The sequence below is a fragment of the Lepisosteus oculatus genome, chromosome 11, assembly GCF_040954835.1.
Source record: "Lepisosteus oculatus isolate fLepOcu1 chromosome 11, fLepOcu1.hap2, whole genome shotgun sequence".
NCBI lineage: Eukaryota > Metazoa > Chordata > Actinopteri > Semionotiformes > Lepisosteidae > Lepisosteus > Lepisosteus oculatus.
The window spans coordinates 32,436,258-32,456,098 of NC_090706.1; the positions used below are offsets into that span (position 1 = coordinate 32,436,258).

A 19,841-nucleotide genomic window follows, 5' to 3' on the forward strand; every position below is an offset into this window, starting at 1 on the left:
TTTGACAACTAGACACTCTGCCAGGTTTGTTAGTGTGTAATTTTAAGTGTCTTAAATCTTTATGTTTCAGACCCATTCAAATTATGTTTAAAGATGATGGATTTGAAAGATTGTGTGATTTCACTATTTTAAAAATAATTTTTCTGTTTTTTATACATTTTCAAATTTTCTCTTAGAAATAAATAAGTGGCTCAAAACTGAGCATTCCGGGACTAAAGTTTTATTTTGCCATGTACCATATATTACTCTTATTAGGGAACAGGTAAGGGAAGGGGTTTTCAGGAGTGAAGAAGGCTCTACAGCCAAAATGTTGTGTTTTCTTTCTTTTCTTTTCAGCAGGGAATAAACCTGTTACCTGTTCCTTTGCAGCCTACGCATGCTGACGCAGCTACTCTACCTAATTGAATTACTCTTATTATTTTCTTATTAGTGTTAGATTGACATTTCACGAAGCAGACTTTATTTAACCTTTGGGTATATTGAATCTTTGCATTAGTGAGTCTTAAAACATGTTTCGAAGACTGAAAAATGAGAGATAAGGATTCTATTATTTCTTATTAGTCTTTCTGAATAGAACAGAAAAAATCCAAAATCTTACACAATCCAAGATAGGGCAATTTAATTTTTCATCATAACAATTTAAATACTTTCATCATAAGAATGTTACACATTTAACACAGTATTGTACTACTGAAATATTTAAAGTGAATACAAATATACTTAAGCTCCAATAATGCTATAATATTATTTCTATGAATGCCTTGACTATAGCCTACAGGCTAGAACAACACAGCATAAAATATTAGATAAATATTTCTATGTTCTTTGTACAGTAACTGTTAAAAAAACAATACAGACTTATTTAAGCAAAGGTTCTATTCACAGGGTTTACTGTACATCAAGAAAACCAAGTAAACATATACAGTATAATGTACTGTATTATTTCCTATTATGTTGAGTAATTTGTTCCATCACTTACTGTACTGTACTGTACATCACAAATCACTCTTTACATACGAATTGTTAATATGGCAGGTGCTTCCAGAAACTCTTGTCATTTTATATATACATTATTCAGTATATATAGAAATGACTCTCAACTGAAAAAACATAAAATTTTAAATTGGTAATAATTTCAGATTTGGATCTAATCTACAACAGAATCCACAATATGTGTAGGTTCTGTGTTGAAAGTAGAAACCATTCATGCAGACAAGAAATTGCACAATGTATACTGAAAGCATTATACAGAATATTGAAACAGCAAATGCCTATTAATTTTATAAACCTACTGTATGATAGAAAAAGCATTTAAATTTCTCACCGATATTTAGATATAGTATAGTTTTTACATTCATTATGAGTTTTTAAAAATTTTTAAACTAAAAAGGGCATTTTTAGTTCTTTGTTAATATTTTGGAAGAAACAGCAGATGCTAAGAACATAGCGTATGAATCATACTCAATGCCAAAATGGGCTGATTTGTTCCAGTGCTACAGGTGAGTTTTCTTTTATGGATGACTCTAAGGGCAGCTGCAAGTGACATATATTTTTTATCTGACTTGTGATGTTTTTTGTTTTTTTTTAACTGTAGCATACACCAAAACCACATCCCCTTTACTTGTGCGTGTATTCTGTTCAGTCTCTTTTGACACTCTTATTTGGCTGTAAACCACACCATCATCAGAAACAGGTGTCGCTTTTCTTCTGTCCACTGTCATCTCAGTATGAACCAGCTCATGGCCTTCATCATCTGCAAAAACAAACCAAGCAAACACACTGAATAGGAAGTCTTCCTAAGATTCTAACTATCCAGTCACTGTTCACTCAAAATCTGATGCTCATTATTTTCTCCTCTGAGTTTATGCTCTTTATCGTGCAAATGAAAAAAAGTTTAAAATGCAGTATTGCTACATCTAGCTCAATGTATGCACTATTGAAAAATAGTATGATTAATAAATTAATTTCCTAAAATATTATACATCAAGGTAATAGGCATCTCATGCTCAATATGTCAAACATGACAATGAGCTGGAGCTATTCATATTTTTATTCTATTCCATATTTCTGTATTTGGATTTATGGGTTAAAAGTTATTAAATCAACATTTATGACATTTAAAATCATTGCATATCATATAATCATATGATATAAAATAAAAAATAGCATATGTGAGGCTTTACAAAGAACTTAATAATTAAGAGAGAATACATAGGATATACAGTACAGTATCAAGTATTTACATAAAACCTGGACATATGTGACAGTAAAATTATTTCTTACTCTGTTTCCCATCATTTTTGGTTTTCTGGTGCAGCAGGCAGAAAATCACCACAAACATAACAAAGATGACAATGACCTCTCCCAATGCCAGATGAGCTTAGGACATGAAGAAACAATAATGCAAGTGCTAGATATTAACTGCTGAGGGACACAATAAAATATCTACTACAGCTCAAATATACAATCTAAAACAATTCAAATGCTACAAATCTTATATTATTGAGTATCTGTTACATATGTTTTTAAATCACTTCAAACTCCTAATGATGTGCTTATTCTGTATTGTTCAACCCTCCTTATTTTCTAAATGTAACCTACTGTAGGTGAGAAGTGCTGTACTTTGGGACCTTATCAATATTTCTAATAAACTGACAATCAACCCTTTGCTTGATGTCAAGATAGAACCAACAGGTCTCCTGAAAGAAGTAAGGTACTCAGTACTGATTTGTCCCTTATGATGAAATGGTGGGTTAAAGTATTGATTTCATCGAGTGCCTAGTCTAGTGTTAGAATCTTGAATCAGAGTAAACCGAGGAAAGGGTTTTACTTCATCTTTCTTGTTGTTAACTGCATTAAGACAGTCTAAGCTAAACTAAGGCAATGATTTGAATTACTGCAATTGCTCACGACTCTCGATTTAGTCCTTCTCTGTAATGAGATCCTTTATATACATTTTTCTTAAATCTATTAAAGTGATAACACAACACAGGAAGTTAACATACAGTATAGACATTATATAGAATACTGGATGGGTATGAAGACATTCCTACACACATACTGTATGTCAGTGGTTCTCAAACTGTGGTACGCGTACCGGTAGTGGTACATGGAGTGCTGCCAGGCGGTACGCCAAATGACCCTGGAACTGTGTCGTGTGCGCTGAAAAATCGGGACGGGTTTTCATATTTTGTATTTTAATATGTGTCGAATACGCAGCCTACGTACTATGATACAGTGCGCGCTAATACTTCAGTGGACACAAGAGATACTCTGTAATTCCATACCACTCTGTAGGAATGTGTGCTATGGATGCAAATGACCAATTGTATTTAAAAAAAGCTACTGTATCTCCAGCAAATAGGGAGAAAGGAGAATGTGCGTGATTTTGGAACAATGCCAACGTTGTAAACACAGGAATGCATAGAAATACGTGCTATGAACGCAGGTTATCTTGTGAGCACACGAAAGGGTGATTACAGAAAAATCTTTAAGAACTGTTCTAATTTGAGAAAAATACACCGAGCGTCTCTGTGTTTCACTCCCATGCGCATGAAATAAAAACTTTAAATAAATACGGAAATAAAAACGGAAACGCGGAAAAATGCAAGCTTGCGGATTGCTAAAGCAGTTAAGCTACACTATTTTTGAAGAACCTTATTTACCGTTGGCAAAAGAGCTGACACGTATTATGTGTAGAGAAAAAGCTGCTAAACAGCTCGACCTGCTGCCCCCCTCCCCCTGAAAGACACAGTCATTCATAGAATTATTGAAATGAAGGATTATATCAAAAGTACACTGATAGAGCGCGTTAAGATGAGCAGATGTTTTTCACTGCAATTAGATGAGACTGTAGTCGATTTGGCCAATTTGCTCGTTTACGTTAGATACGAGTTTGAGGGCATGTCCCATGAAGACTTTCTGTTCTGTAAACCGCTACCAACAGGAACTACAAGAGAGCACATATTTCAGCTTCTGAATGAATTTATCGAAGAGAATGGCCTCGACTGGATAAAATGCGTCTGAGTTTGTACAGACGGTGCTAGAGCAATGACAAGCTGACATAACGGTGTAGTTGCACGAATTAGATAGGTTGCTCCAGAAATTAATGTACACATTACAACATCCACCGCGAGACCTTTGCCGTCAAGAAAATGCCTGACGATTTAATATCTGTTAGACTCTGTTGTGAATTGTATCAAGGCTCGAAAAATTAATTCACATCTGCTTTGCTCAACTAAACAGGCTCACCCCTCTCACTGAAATGGTGCATTTTTATTAGTTGTTGTTAATGTTTTTTTTCTGTAAAACACTTTGAGAAGCCACCTTTAAAGGCGCTATATCAAATAAAGATTATTATTATAATATTTATTATATGTATGTGTGAGTGTGTGTGCACGTGCGCTCATGTTGGTCATTGAGAATTTCTGGGGTTCCTAAGAGATGATGACTTGTAGGTGGTACTTGGATGCTTTGGTTGGATTGGTACTTGGTCCAAAAAGTTTGAGAACCACTGCTGTATGTAATGTATTATCACAAAAGCTGTGGATGAACATTTACTGAATGAAGATTCAGTTTGGCCTTAGTTCATGTCAGCCTTAACTTCACAGTTTTGGTCACACATTATTAAATCCATTTTCTTTTAACATTTTGGAGAAAGTATTAAAAAATCTTACCATAAAACTTATATGCTAAGGTTTCCTTGGAATCTTGATAAAGAGTTTTGATTTGGCATATGATACTTAAAGTTTCTTTCCCTCCTAAACTGATAAGCACTCTTTTATCTTTCAAGACATCTAGGTCTTCTTTATTTGTGTTCATGAATGCTGGAATTTCTGTATCATTTATGGTGCAGTTTAAAGGCGTTACAAAACCTGGTTGAAAGATAAAGAAGGTAAAATTCACACGTATATCAAATACTGCAGTTAATCTGGATAGTCATAGGAAAAAGAATTGTCTATGAATGAGATAATTTCTTCATATTTCTCCTGAAAAATGATTAGAACATAAATCATGATCTTTCACATCTTTTTTTTTTAAAACAGCAAGTCTAATATACAGGCCAACCTGTGATGTTTCTGAGAGATACTGTTCATGTCTGTTGTATTGTTTAGAAAACTGAAAAGGCTGTCAGGTCATGTCACTCCCTGTCACAATAGATGGAAATAAAAAGAGTCAAAATCAAATTACTAATTTGTTTTGTGCCCTAGAATGAGCAAAATACAGTTTGAAGGAGATTATCATGATATTGTCTTTTTAAACATAGTATCTATTTGAATTACAGGTGATGACAACAATGGCAGCACAAACTCTTCCTCAGTTTTATAGATATAAAAAAACACAAAAGCACAATGTAATCCCTGATTTGTTCTGATGTTTCCTAAATAAGCAAAGATATTATATTTTACTAATTTATTCTTATTCCTTCAATTGACCCATAGTGTAAATTAATATGTGAAAAAACAATTCTAATTACTGTATATTGGTTGAGACATTTTGACAAAATTTTGAGGGGTATTTTATGAATGCCAACTAGTGCCTGCACCTCCTACTTTTTCAGTCTGAAGCTTACAATGCTATTGCTTACTGACATGTAAAGCATTTTTAAATTCTTACCTGAACACGCAGAAATCACATGACTAGTATAATTCTCACTTATTCCATTTCTAGCAGTACAGACAAGATTTCCAGAGACTGATTGCTTCAGTATGATAATGTTGTCTTCATCACTGAGGTATGCCACACTTTCATTCAAAGCCTTTCCATCTAAAGCCCAGGTATATGAAGGACGATCACCCTCCTCTGCCCAACAGGTAACTATCACCTCCCCATGAGGAAGACAAGTGTGTTTTACCACAGGCTGTGAGACAGGGGCTGAAAGAGAAAGGATTCTGGCTACATACTGTAAGTAGTACAGGTGTTGCACCAAAAGACCAAACTGTTTGTTTTGTTTGTATTTGAAGAATTATAATGCACAGGCCTAGTAATTTAATTTTGAAGGTTTTGCATAAGCCCCCTATTTTAAGAATAAAAATGATAGCACCCTCCATCAAGCCAAATAAACAAAACTGTGTACTGTAAATTATATTATCTGAGCAACTGGGTAGAAGGGGGTTCTCTGTTTCAGATGATATTGCCATGGAGAACGTTTGGGTGTTGGACATTGGACTGAGGCCTGATCAAAGGCCTTCTTGACACAGACACTAGACATTTACCATACCATGCTGCAGGCAAAGTGTGGGGGTTGGCCAAACTGGTTTGCTGAGAAACTGCTGCTGTTACGACCACGCACGGCACCGGTCATTAATTTACGGTAGCCTCATTCGTTCACTAACTCAGCACACCCGTTTCCCTCACTACTTAAACCCTGAATTCCCTCACTTTCACGCTCGGTATTTGGAGTCTTTGGCTAGAGCTTGCTCCCTCGGCTGCTTTCTTCCGCACGCTCTTTCGGAAACGTCTTTCTCGGCCTGCTGACCTTAACCCAGATCTGTGACTTTGCTCTTCGGGATTTCCCTTGACGGATTTGTTTGCCATTGGATTTAGGACACACGCCCCACAGGGCCATGCTATTTGGATGGCATCTCACCCTAACAGCTGCTGGACTTGTTTTGGACGTACTGTATGTTGGTAACCGTGGGGTTTCTTTGTACTGTTCTGTCAGCGCGTGATTCTGGCGAGTGTATTTTATTATGTGTAATGGGTACAATGATAGACTGAAAGAAATGGGACACGAAATATGAAAATTGTCTGGTCTATGGATGAACTGGTGATTCTGAGAGATGAAAAGAACCTGTGGAAAGTTGGTGAGGGGCCTCGCACTCTTTATAATTGCTAGGTGGCGTAGTTGTGCACAAAACAAGAATAAGTTTTATTTTTAGGGGTCACCTTACCATGGCAATATATTCCAGTTGTTTTTTTTATAATGCATCCAACTATTTTCTAAACCTCTTTATCCAGTACACATAATTTTCAAGTATACAGTATTTAAAGAAATTATAAAAAGAACTCTTACCCATTATTTCCAATGTGATGTTAGCTTTGTGAACTATTTTTCCACTTTTGTCATGTAATTCCACAGAGTAAACTCCAGAGTCTTCTCTTTGTGTGTAGTTGAGTTGGAGGGATCCATTCATGAAAATTGTAGCCCTGTATGTATAAAGATCTGAAGGTTGAGAGACATTATTTTTAAAACTCCCCACACGTTTACTTCCTTTATTCCAGGTTGCTTCAGAAAAATCTTTGTTTGGTGTTGAAGGGTATAATACCATTGATGAACCAAGTTTTCCATTAAATCTTCCTGGACTTGTAGCCTCTTCTGTACTTCCTGAATTCATAAACAATGAAAATAACATGAATTCGCAGATGTTTACAATCTGTGAAATGTGGATGTGAACTACTGTAAGACACATATTTTCTCTCTCTCGTATTGCCACACTTTGAAAACAAAAATCATCTAACCATGTTCCATGAGGAGAAATAAAAACATGACCCAAAAAGATGTCTGTGAAGCCGTACATCCATTCATTCATTCATTTTCGATCTGCTTTATCCAGTACAAGGTCATAGAGAATACTGGAGCCTAAAATGCAATGGGCACAAGGCAGGATACACCCTGGATAGGATGCCAGTCCATCACAGAGCACACACAGACACAAGCATACATACTAATACCATGGCCATTTTTTTCCCTGAAGCTGATTAACCTACCAGTATGTCTTTGGACTGTGGAAAGAAACCCATGAAAACACAGGGAGAATATGCAAACTACACAGATAACACTCCAGGAATTTAAACTAGGCTCCCAGAGCTACAAGGCAGAAGTGTTAACAACTGCACCCCTGTTGCACCCCAGTATACAGTATAGAGCACAAAATAGTCTGAGAAAAACTGCATCTTTAGAGTGGAATATACTCACATTTAGGCTTAGGAACATACTGTAGGAGTGCACAGTGACAAGATGGAAATATTTCAGTCACATAGTAACTGCCCTCAACATTATAAAATTAAAACACTCTTCCTTCTTTATCTAATTACAGTATATTTATGTGTTTTAGATCTTTTTAGTTTTTGATATATTTTAGTGCCACATGTATGTCTACAGTATATACTGTGTATAAATCAGTCTCTAGACAATATTTCAATCAAGAAGAATTAATCATGTTCAAGACAAAAGGGCTGGTTATGTACAAAACATTCTATTTAACAATGTTACAATAAAGTCATAATAATAAACAGGCAGAAACTGTCTTCAAATAACAAAATATGTACAGTTTACTCATATTGCAGTAGCATTGATCAACAACTCCAGGAGATACAGATAATTTTGTCAATTACACAAATATCACGGCAAAAAAACATTTTTGGGAAATGTCAAACTATTGGAATAAAGAAAATCATAATAAAGTAAGATTATAATCTCAGAGTTTTTTTCTGCAGTATATACAGTAAGAAACTGCTGGTAGAAGTTTCCTTTGTATAAAATGAGGATTCAGGAAAGCCAATTTATATGATCTCACAGAAAACCACTGTATTAAAAAGTAGAAAATCAGAACAACCTTACAAGACCATCAAAGGAAAACATGCACCTGATGTTCGGTAAAGCAAAGCTACGAAACAAATAATCATCTGCTCAGCAAATTGAAAAAAACAATAATAAGTGCATTGATTTACTTTTTAAAGTTAATTTCTGGTGTTAAAATATTTCATGTTGCTCTTGGTTGTATCTCTTTGGAGAGTGGCCTTCTTATAAAGCAGTGATTACCACCAATGTACAAAATTCAACCTACTGGCTATTCTAAACTATTTTCTGACATTATTTTATTTATTTAATGTGTTACCCTACAGTATGCTTTGCAAGCATGTGAATACATTTTTGAAAAGTGGCTTGTCTATTATTAAAGATCACTTTGGCAGAAATGCTGATATTTTAAATTACCAAAATAGATTATTTGTTCTATATGTCGTTCTATACTTTCTGTGTTCTTTCTATTTTCATTCTATTTTGTACAAATTGAATTCCGGACATGAAAAGCAACCCTTATCACGCTATTTTTGTCAAAGCTGGTTCTCGACTTCTTTCAAAAAATGGCTTAACGAGATCCTCAGATCAATTAGCTATTAACAGACAAACACGTCAGATGGCACAAATGGCCTCTCTTAAATTATTTACATTTTTACGTTCCTTTATATTGTTTATAAATGATACATTAAAGATTCCCATGTATACTACCAGAAATATTTATTTTTATCTTTATTGCAATTGGGAACTTACCATATTCTGAGAAAGCAAACAGGAACAATGCAAGGAACATCTCTTTAAAGCAGTGCCTGAATATTCAGACTGATGTTCTGCAAAATTGCAGGTGAACTGCTAGATCTAAAAGCAACACCTTATATGAGGTGTGGATTTTAACAGAATGGAGGGAAGTCACATCTGTCATATACTGTATCACAGCTTGTGGTCAGTTGCAAAATGTCATCCCTTGCAGGCAATTTATTAAAAACTTATGGGCCATAAAGGCCATAAAATGTACTTAAAAATAAATATAAATGTAAATTCAAACACGTACTTGTGGAGTAATGGTGTAGTTCCGGGTCTCTGCAGGTCTCCCTCATACAGATCCCGTGTCATGAATTGGCTGCCATTTCACAGTTCTCACAATGGTTACACATGCTGCTAATGTCAAGACAATTTGAAAAAGTGTGCTGCGTTTCACTTCATAAAAACTGTACTGTGTCTGGCTGAAAACTGAGCATTCCAGGACTAAAAGCACAGTTTCTTTCTGCCATGTACCATACAGAACACTAATTGATCAGGTATTTATTCTTCAGTATAGTATAGTATTTTAAATATTAGTGTTAGGATTTATATTTATTTCATAAAGTAGACATTATTTAACTTTTTGTCTTTTGAATCTTTGCATTAAGTCTTAAAAATGTTATAAAAATTGTAAATTGAGAGATAAGCATTCCATTATTTTTAATTAGTCTTTCTGAACAAAACAGAAAGTTGGGAAGAAATCCAAACTGTTGCCACAATCCAAGATACAGCAATTTTGTTTGAAAAAAAATAGTATGAATATATTCTTCATAGGAACAGCATGTTACACATTTATAGCGGTTTTGCACTTGTGAAATACTCTGAGATATTTTCAAGTGATTGCAAAGTCATAATCTAAAGCTCCAATAATGTTATAATAATATTTCTACAAATGCCTTGACTACAGCTTCATCCAAACAAAGCTTCAACCTCCCCATCAATCACAAATGATATACCTGCTGCCTGATAGTTGATTTTTTTAGCAAATTACACCTTGTTCTGGATCTCCATCTCTTTACCAGGAATCTCATCTTCCTCTGAAAAAGTGCATGAAAATAATGCAAATACCTTTACTTAGAATTAGTGCATAACTCTCTGACACACTGTCTTATGTGTATTTACAGTATATAACACTTTGTCACCATTACGGCCTCAAAGTGTTTTACATACTGTATCTTAGAGGAGACACCCTAACACAATACCAATGACTGAAATACAACACCAGCCTAAATGATTTCCAGAAGTCGTTCTGAGCCACTGGCCCGATTAAACTGCAGTCTGGTGGTAGAAATTGCTTCACCTATTGAAATAAAGGGGAAATGTTGGGAGACCAGATTGAGCAAACCTGGAGTACAATGCTGCCATGATTCCAGTTGTTAACAGCCCTACTCCTTCATTTTTAATGTGATCTTTAAAAATCAGTGCAGGCTGCATTTTACGGTACATTTATTTGAACATCTAATTTACTGAACTGCACCTCCTATAGCTGATCCCTGTCACAATCGTAAGCCCCTCCTCTTAAGGGTGCTTCAGCTCTCTCTTGTTTGTCTCAATTTTTTGCACCTGCCTCCTGTTCCAGCCCCTCCCTACAAAAGCCAGATGCTCCCACCATTCTAGTCTAGGCTTTGGAAGATGGACGCCCTGAAGCCCGCCTACCAGCGAGTCCAGGAGAGGCTCAACGGCATAGGCTTCGCAACAGCGTCCTGACCATCTGGGTCTGCGGGTTATTCCCACCTTTTTATTCCCCCGACCCTTCGCTGGATCCCTCTCCGGCTTTTACCTCCTGTATTGTCTGTCATTGGTGGATTACCCAGCTCTGGACCTTTGATCACCCGTGGATTTTCCTACGGACTCCCGTTGGACTTGTTTGCCTTGGCCACGCCCCCCAGGATTTCTGTTTCACTCCCCAGATTCTGCCGTCTACATAGGGTCCTGAAAAACGCTTCGTGACAATCCCTGTCAGCCCACTGGCAAGTTGTTTTGGACATACTGGGTCAGAGGGAAGAATTCCACCTACTGCTGCACTAACAAGTAGCAGAACGGTTTTCCTTAGGGGTCTCCAAGCCCAGCACTTACCAGGCCCAACGTTGCTTAGCAAGATCTGTCAAGCATAACCATTTTTTCGAATGAGTTTGAATATTAGCTTCAGATAACTGAAACGCCGCATTTATGGTATATTGCTTGACAATGTAATTTTAAAACACAAGCAGTTTTAAAAGTGAGAATACAAATCTTCTATATCTTTATCTACCTGGAATTCTAAGTTGTGAAACAATAAAAAAGTATTAATTGTTATCATTTTGTCACTGGTTATCATTGCATTCATTTGTTCACAAGGGGGAAACGGGAAGTCTATGACATCCTAAACAACCAACATTAGGATAACAAAACTAAGGTTAAAGCCATTCAATACAGTAAAGATTTCTGTGTACTTTCTCAGCAGTGTTCCTTATGAAAACTTAATTGAGGCTTATATATTGAACGGGGTACCCTTTGATTGAAAATGAATTCCTGAAACCACATACAGTACAACTTTGTATGATAATACCTGTCACGGAACCGATAGGTGGAATAGGAGGATCCTTATGCGACAATACCTTTGTATTGGGTTTATGTCATGTATACAAAGTGATCAAATCAATTATTTCCTGTATACTTGGGAGCTTTTTCCATCATATACATAATCACAAATCACAGTTTACTTTGAGGTTACAAAGAGCACATATTAAAAAAGCAAATGCTCTATCTAATGTTTTGTCGCACACAGCATCCAGTCACGACTTGCACAATAAAGAGCAGACATCTGCAAAATTTGTCTGTTTCAGTCCCTGATTTTCTGCAGTGTCTAATCCAGAACCTTTTGCCATGTTTAGTGACATAATATACAGTAGTTCAGGTGAGTAGCTGCTGAAGAAGGCTCCATGGCCGAAACGTTGTGTTTTCTTTCTTCGCTTTTCAGCATGGAATAAACCTATTACTTGTTCCTTTACAATATACAGTATTTTGGAATCTTCTTTACATAAAAAATCAGTTGGTAATCATTCTACAGTAGTCTAGATTAAAATCCACAATATGTGTGAGTTTTGTCTTCAAAGTGGAATGCATTAATGCCGACAAGACATTCCACAATATACACTGAAAGCATTAAACAGAATATTGAAACAGCAAAAGCATATAATTTTCTCACGAATATTTGGACATACTGTAGTTTGTACATTCATTGCAAGTTTTTAATGGTTTTATGGCAGTCTTTTTGTTAACAAAAATTAATCAAATAGCAAGAACATATTTCAAAATAGTTTCTTTCAGCTTCCCAAATGTAGGCCTTCTTTCTGGATGACTCCGAGGCCAAGTGCGTGTGACATGTATTTTTATCTGACTTGTAATGGGTTTCGATTTTTGTTAACTGCAGCATACAACAAAGCCACATCCCCTTTACGTGCGTTGTGTTCAGTCTCTTCTGACACTCTAATTTGGCTGTAAATCACACCTTCATCAGAGACAGGTGCCATTTTTCTCCTGTGTTTTGTAATAGTGTCTACTGATATCTCAGCATAAACCAGTTCATGGCCTCCATCACCTGCAAAAACAAAGCAAACACATCTAGTGTCATATTTATGAGCTATCGAAAAATAGATTGGCTAATTGATTTCCTAAGAAAATATAAACCATGTTAATAGTTATCTCATATCCAATATTTACAACCTAGCAATGAGAATGAGCTATACAGATTTTTCCATTATCACATATTTTCCACATTTTTTTTATGAATTAAAAGTTATTAAATCTACATGTACAACATTTACAATTAAGTTCTTCCTCTTCAGTTTTCGGAAAAATTAAAAATCAGCATTTGAGAGTTTTTACAAAGATCTCAGTAATTAAGATAGTACAGTTAAGATATTAAAAATACATTTCCTTACAATTTGTATATACTGTATATGATGGTAAAAATATTTCTTACTCTGTTTCCCTTCCTTTTTATTTTTCTGGTGCAGCAGGCAGAAAACCACCACAGACAGAACAAAGATTATAAAGGCTTCTCCAAATCCCAGAAAAGCTTAAGACATGAAGAAACAATAATGTACAGTAAGTACTAGAAGAAAATTGTTGAGGCACTATACAGTATATAAGATCTAAAAAATATAAATGTTACCAATCGTATATTATTGAGAACCTACTACAGTAAATGTTTTTGAAATTATTTTAAACCGCTAATGATGTGTTTATTTTTCAGCTGTTAAACCCTCCTTATTTTCTATATTTAACCTACAGTAGGTGCGAATTGCTATATTTTGGGACCTTTGGGAATCAATATTCCAAACAAACTGTCAAACCCATTGTTTGATGTCAGGTTGACTTAAAGTTGAACAAATAGGTCTCCTGAAAGGAGTATTGTACTCAGTACTAATTTGTCTCTTGTGATGAAGGAGTGGGTCAAAGTATTGATTAAGTTAGAATCTAAAACTGGATTAAACCTAGAAGTTTTTTTTGACAAATCTTTGTGGAATCACTTGAAAAACAAGTAAAAAAAAACCTAGGAGTGACCAAACTTATAGTGTTTTTTTTTTTATTTTAGTTATGCATTGCACAGTTTGGAGTTTTTACGTATGATCACTGTGACTCACATGCCTCATGACAGTGCTTTTTAAGTGCTTTGAGCACTTAATAGCTCATTATGGATCCTTTTGTGCACAAAACATTTAATATTTCAGTTATATTCAACAAAACCATTGCTTTGTCTCTCATGTTTAATTGCTTTAAGCCACACCAAGTTGAATCAAGGGAATGATTGGAATTTCCTTACTTTCTTAGGTATTGCACAATGTGAAGAAACAAGGGGAACATGCCATTAGATTTGTTCTTATCGCTAAAATGCTTGCGACTCTTAATTAAGTCCTTTTCTCTCAAGACATCCTTTTAATAATTTTTTGTTATACTGTATCAATTAAAGTGATAACATAGCACAAGAAGTAAACATACAGTATAGACATTATTTAGAACACTCCCTGGGTATGAAGAGAATCCTACACACACACGTAATGTATTATCACAAAAGCTGTGGATGAACATTTACTGAAGCCTATGTCTTGAATTAATGTTCAGTTTGGCCTTTTTGGTCACACATTATTAGATACTGTATTTTTAACATTTTGCCTTTTAAAAAAAAATCTCTTACCACAAAAAATATATGTTGAAGTTTCAATGGAATCTTGATTGAGAGTTTTGATTTGGCATATGATACTTAAAGTTTCTTCACCTCCTAAACTGATAAGCACTCCTCTACCTTTCAAGACATCAAGGTCTTCTTTAGTTGTGTTGATGAATGCTGGAATTTCTGTATCATTTTTTAGAGTGCAATTTAAAGATGTTACATAACCTGGTAGAAAGATAAGGTAAAATTAACAACTATAATAAAGATTAAGAAGATAATCTGGACAGTCATATCATAGGCAACAGAATTGTGTACGAAGCACGTAACGTCTTTAGGTTTTTATGGAAAATTGTTAAAACATAAATTGTTTTTTATTTTTTTGCTTCTTTTCTTTTATATTAATATTGTTCATGAATGTCTCATATACAGTACAGACCAACCCGTGACATTTCTTGCAGATATCGTTCATGCCATTACTGTCTTTCTACTGTTTATAAAACTAAAAAGGCTGTAAGTCAGACATACTGTATAAAGGACTGAAAAATCTTTAATCATACTTTATGAGGCACAATAGGTAGAAATAAAATGATTTAAATTTAAACTGTGACATAGAATGTGTACAATATAGTTTCAAAGAAAGTATTATGACATTGTCTTGAAAAACAACAGCTCTTTGAATTACATATAATAACAACAGTGGATGCACAAAACATCTATTACATTTATAGTTACATAGAACTCTTAAATTGCACAATCCAAAAGCACTGTTTTTTTCTGAAAAAAAGTCCTTTATTCTCATTTTTCCAATTGGCCCATAGTGTTAATTTATATGTAAAAAACCCACACAAATTGGTGAACAGCTGTGGTGATGAGATGTGAGGTTTTCATGAATGCCACCCAGTGCTCTGCACTACAGTTTAGTCACCTTCTGATTTTTCAGTCTGAAGCTTAAAATGCTATTGTGTACTGACATGTAAATCATTATTAAATTCTGCAAAGGCACAAGTATAGGTTTATTCCATGCTAAAAAGAGACGAGAGAAAACACAAAGTTCTGGCTGTGACGGTGTCTGTGTCACATACCTGAAGAAGGCTTCACAGCTGAAACGTTGTGTTTTCTCTCTTCTCTTTTCAGCATCGAATAAACCTATTACTTGTGCCTTTGCAGGCTACGCATGCTAAAGCAGCTACCCACCTAAATGATTAAATTCTTACCTGAGCATGCAGAAATCACATGGCTAGTGTAATTCTCACTTATTCCATTTCTAACAGTACAGACAAGATTTCCAGAGACCGATTGCTTCAGTATGACAGTGTGGTCTTCATCACTGAGGTACGCCACACTTTCATTCAAAGCCTTTCCATCTAAAGCCCAGGTATATGAAGGATGATCACCCTCCTCTGCCCAACAGGTAACTCTCACCTCCCCATGAGGAAGACAAGTGTGTTTTACCAGAGGCTGGGAGACAGGGGCTGAAGGAGAAAGAGCTCTCTTTATATAAATAGCAGATGTACTGCATCATATAAGAGCATAAGTTTACAACTGAGGAAAGGCAATACAGCTCATCTACTGTTTTTAAAGACATTAAAAATTAAACATTTTGTTTAAATTAAACTGATTTGATTTTGCATGTTTTGTTTCAGTCCCATATACTAAGAAACAAACCATTTAAAATGAATATGAAAACAAAATATTTTTATTTTAATGATTAGCTGTCACTGAGATCTGTTGCTACAGGCTTACTTAGAATTATGCATTTCAATTACTTATTAATTTCATTGCAAACAATTAATGCATACAAAAAGTTATTTGCAGTCTTTTGATAGTCTTACGTTTGTAAACAGGGTAAACCCTGGATGGGAGGCCAGTCCAACGCAGGGCACACACAGACACAGACAATCACACATTCACTTCTTGGGCCAATTTTCCCAGAAGCCAATTCACCTACCAATACACCACCCTCAAGGTATTCTATGCACATCTGAAATACAAACTTTGCATAGATTGAATTGAAAGATAATTGTGAGAGAATGAACACAGCTGTTGTCATGTCGCAAATGGAGAAATGTCTAATGCCTTGATGACTTCTGTAAAGACACTATTGTAATAAATCTTACCTAATATATTCAACATGATGTTAACTTTTAAAAGATTCTTTCCATCTTGGTTATACATTTCCAAGGAATAAACTCCAGAGTCTTCTTTTACTGTGCAGTTGAGTTTGAGTGTTCCATCAGGGAAAATCTCAGTTCTGTTTATATATAGTATTATGTTGTGAGCACTGCCATTTTTTAATCTCCCTACTAGGAAATCGCCCTTTTTCCAAATAGCATCAGAAATGTTTTCAAAGGTTTGCTCAGGACTTAAAAGGACCACAGATCCAAGCAATCCATCTACTCTTCCGGTTCTTTTAGAAACAACTGAATTTATTGGGAAAATAAAACAAACACATTACAGAAATTTACATTACAGAATAATACAGCTGTATTTTAATTTCACAACATTTATTTTCTGTTATGGAAATGTTGTATTGTATTCTGTTATGATATGATATGACATGATATGAAAAATAATGCATATAACATTGAACTTTTAAATTGATTGCTTAAGGCATTATCTTGTAAGTCAGTTTCTGTAATTAAAATGTAAACTTGGTTTAAATTTAAAAAAAACCTTATAAATTGCATATTTATAACATAACTGCAGTTCATAAAATAACCTATTTTTCATTTTAAACTAAAATATATGACTATGCAGGCTAATGATTATTTTCGTTTGATGGAAATATTATAACTTTTGTATTTATGTAAATATGATTAAAAAAGAAATGTTGACCACAATTACAGTAACATCTGAAATAATGCAAGGAGCAGCTTACCTTTCTATAACAATTGATGCCATGTTTAAAAGAAAAAGAGAACTTACCGTATTCTGTGAAATAAATGGACAGGAACAATCCCAAAAACAATTTCCTGAAGGGATGCATTATTCATAGTGTTAATGTGGGCTAGATATTAAAGACATGGCTTGACCTATGCCTCATTGTGTTTTTTGTGAGCAGCTGCAAATATGTGAATACCCATACTGTATACAGTATATCTTAGGAAACGTCATGAAAGGATCATTTACAAAATGGAACAGTACTTCTTCTTTCTGGAAATAAGGAACAGAAAATGTTACTATATACTGTATATACTGTATAAATATGAGATATATAGTGTGTATTCTTCTAGTGAGAGTATTCTACCTGCTCTTCTTTATTTGGAAAACATATGCAACTGTTTGTTTCTGCCAAGAATCCTGATAAGAAAAACTATTTTAATTTAAAAAGAACAATGTAACATTTATATCCATATAAAACCTTTCTAATTGTTTAAATAGATAAATTCTGTAACCTAGATAACTAAGTATATAGTTAATACGTCAAAGTATTAACTTTCCTAACATTGAAGCCTAGTGCTTCTAATACACATATGCAGTACATTTATATTATTGCTCGGACTTAGTTATACCATGCTGATGACCCCTAATAAGGGTGAACCAGCTGTCTATGGCTGCTTTTAATTTATACAGTATGTGCAAAAATAATTAAAAAGTCCTAAGAGTTCCATCACTGGTATTGTTGTGGTAGATAATTAAATTAGTATTCATAATAATATGAACATAAGCATGTAGGTCTCTTCCATGAGAGAACTGACTGTGATGGTGCTGACAGAGAGCTGGCACGTATCAAATCATGTACCTGTATAAGCACAGTTCCCTACCAAGTGAGCCTTCCAGGAACCCATAAAATACTGGTGTCCTTAGAATCCTTTATATGTATGAGGATATGTTGGAATATTCCCTGTTTTTCATATTGTCCTTTACAATTTCATAACAGACTGTTATATACAACTCAAGGTAAGAAGAGCTCATTAAAGTTCAAATAAATTATGATATCAAACAACATCATAAGAGATTGAATTTGTGTTTGTTTTTCATTGCACCTTTCTATATTGAAACTTACTTTTCAGGTAACGGAAATTGTGGAATTCACAGCAGCCAGGCCTTATAAAAATGTGAATACTCAGCAGGCTTTTTTAATAACCACATTCTTCAATTCCTGTTTTGGTTTCTTACTTTGATGAACATTTACACACTTCCTAAGTTTTCTTTCAACTAAACCCAAACTAGAACTAATGTACTGTATACAGAAAGTGTGAGTAGCATGGGTTTAAGAATTGCCACTTTATCTGTTTTACATGTTTCTGTTCGGACATACCAAGTCATAAAAAAATACTTGGTTCCATTGCTGAAGAAAGAAAAATAAGATGCTTTGGATACTAACAGAAAATTAGTTGGCAATATCCTAGTGAAATGTCCTAGTTTGTACATGCAAAGGAATGCTGAGCTAACAAAAAGAAACAGAATTAAAGTGGGTAGGAACAGTTCAAGGAACCTACAAGTACTGTCTTCACAGGTTTTAGGAGGCAGTTGAAGATGTTAAGACATGGGGCAGTTATGATTTGACTGGTAGTTCTGCCCTCTCTTTATCCTGTGCAACACAGGATAAGGAGAGGACAGGAGAAGCTGAAGAGCTATGGAGAAACAAAGGCTGAGAAAAAATGAGGAAATGTGAGGTTGGAGGTTCTGTAGAAAGGACCAAAGAAAGAAACTGAAGGAAGTGGCATATCAAGACAAGAACATTGGAGAGGGAAATGATCTGGCGATGAGAATTAATGAAAAGTACAGTAGGACATAAAGGACTTACATAAAAGAAAGCAGGACAGAGAGAGAGTGATATACTGTAATGTTCTAAGTGAGTTGAAAAAGGTTCTGAGGGCAGCTATGTTTTTTTAAGGGGCATCCGACCTTCAAAGGGTGTCAGTCATTAAAAATAAATATTGAATGTAAAAGATGTTACAGGCTTCAGAAGATTCTTTGCAAAAGAAACAAAACAAAATTCTTTACCACAAAAACATGAAAGGAGGCTCATACAGTACATGTGACATACTACACTTCCTCAGGTTTGTCTGCTTAAAATATACAGTATAGAGTCTCCATCATTTGTTGCCTTTTCTGTTAGCCTAACAGGGGACCGTCCACCTGAAACACTTCCTCGTATTAATGTCCTCCATTTTGTTTGTATCATGACCTTGGATTAGGATACCCAAATGGGCAAGTTAATAAAATGAAGAAAAGGAGGATTCAAGAGTCATCAATACTACTATTGAGTTTAAATGTAGGTGGTGATGTACCTGCAATAAATAAATACATAAATAAATAAACAAATAAACAAACAAACAAATGTAGTAGAGTGAAAAATAATTTGTGTAGGATTAAAGGTGTCTGAGGCTGATTGGCATTAATTTGTGCCTGGTTCTC

General features: G+C 34.9%; 2 protein-coding genes across 3 annotated transcripts; both read right to left on the reverse strand.

Moving 5' to 3' along the window:
- Positions 1-604: 604 nt before the first annotated feature.
- LOC107077679 (uncharacterized) lies at positions 605-9,378 on the reverse strand. Of its 2 annotated transcripts, XM_015349758.2 has the most exons (6): positions 9,275-9,378; positions 7,016-7,327; positions 5,617-5,874; positions 4,677-4,874; positions 2,284-2,379; positions 605-1,753 (listed from the first exon to the last, which is right to left on the reverse strand). In XM_015349758.2, exons 1-6 carry the CDS (start codon positions 9,312-9,314, stop codon positions 1,554-1,556), a joined length of 1,104 nt encoding a protein of 367 aa, XP_015205244.1. In that variant the 5' UTR covers positions 9,315-9,378; the 3' UTR covers positions 605-1,553. The 2 variants fall into 2 exon arrangements, with proteins under 2 accessions (XP_015205244.1, XP_069052213.1); XM_069196112.1 differs by lacking the exon at positions 2,284-2,379.
- A 2,576-nt stretch (positions 9,379-11,954) lies between these two features.
- Positions 11,955-17,553, reverse strand: LOC107077682 (uncharacterized). The gene is made up of 6 exons (XM_015349761.2): positions 17,403-17,553; positions 16,595-16,897; positions 15,692-15,949; positions 14,502-14,702; positions 13,287-13,382; positions 11,955-12,902 (listed from the first exon to the last, which is right to left on the reverse strand). The coding sequence occupies exons 1-6, from the start codon at positions 17,461-17,463 to the stop codon at positions 12,694-12,696; spliced, it is 1,128 nt and encodes a 375-aa protein (XP_015205247.2). The 5' UTR covers positions 17,464-17,553; the 3' UTR covers positions 11,955-12,693.
- Between the last annotated feature and the right edge of the window lie 2,288 nt (positions 17,554-19,841).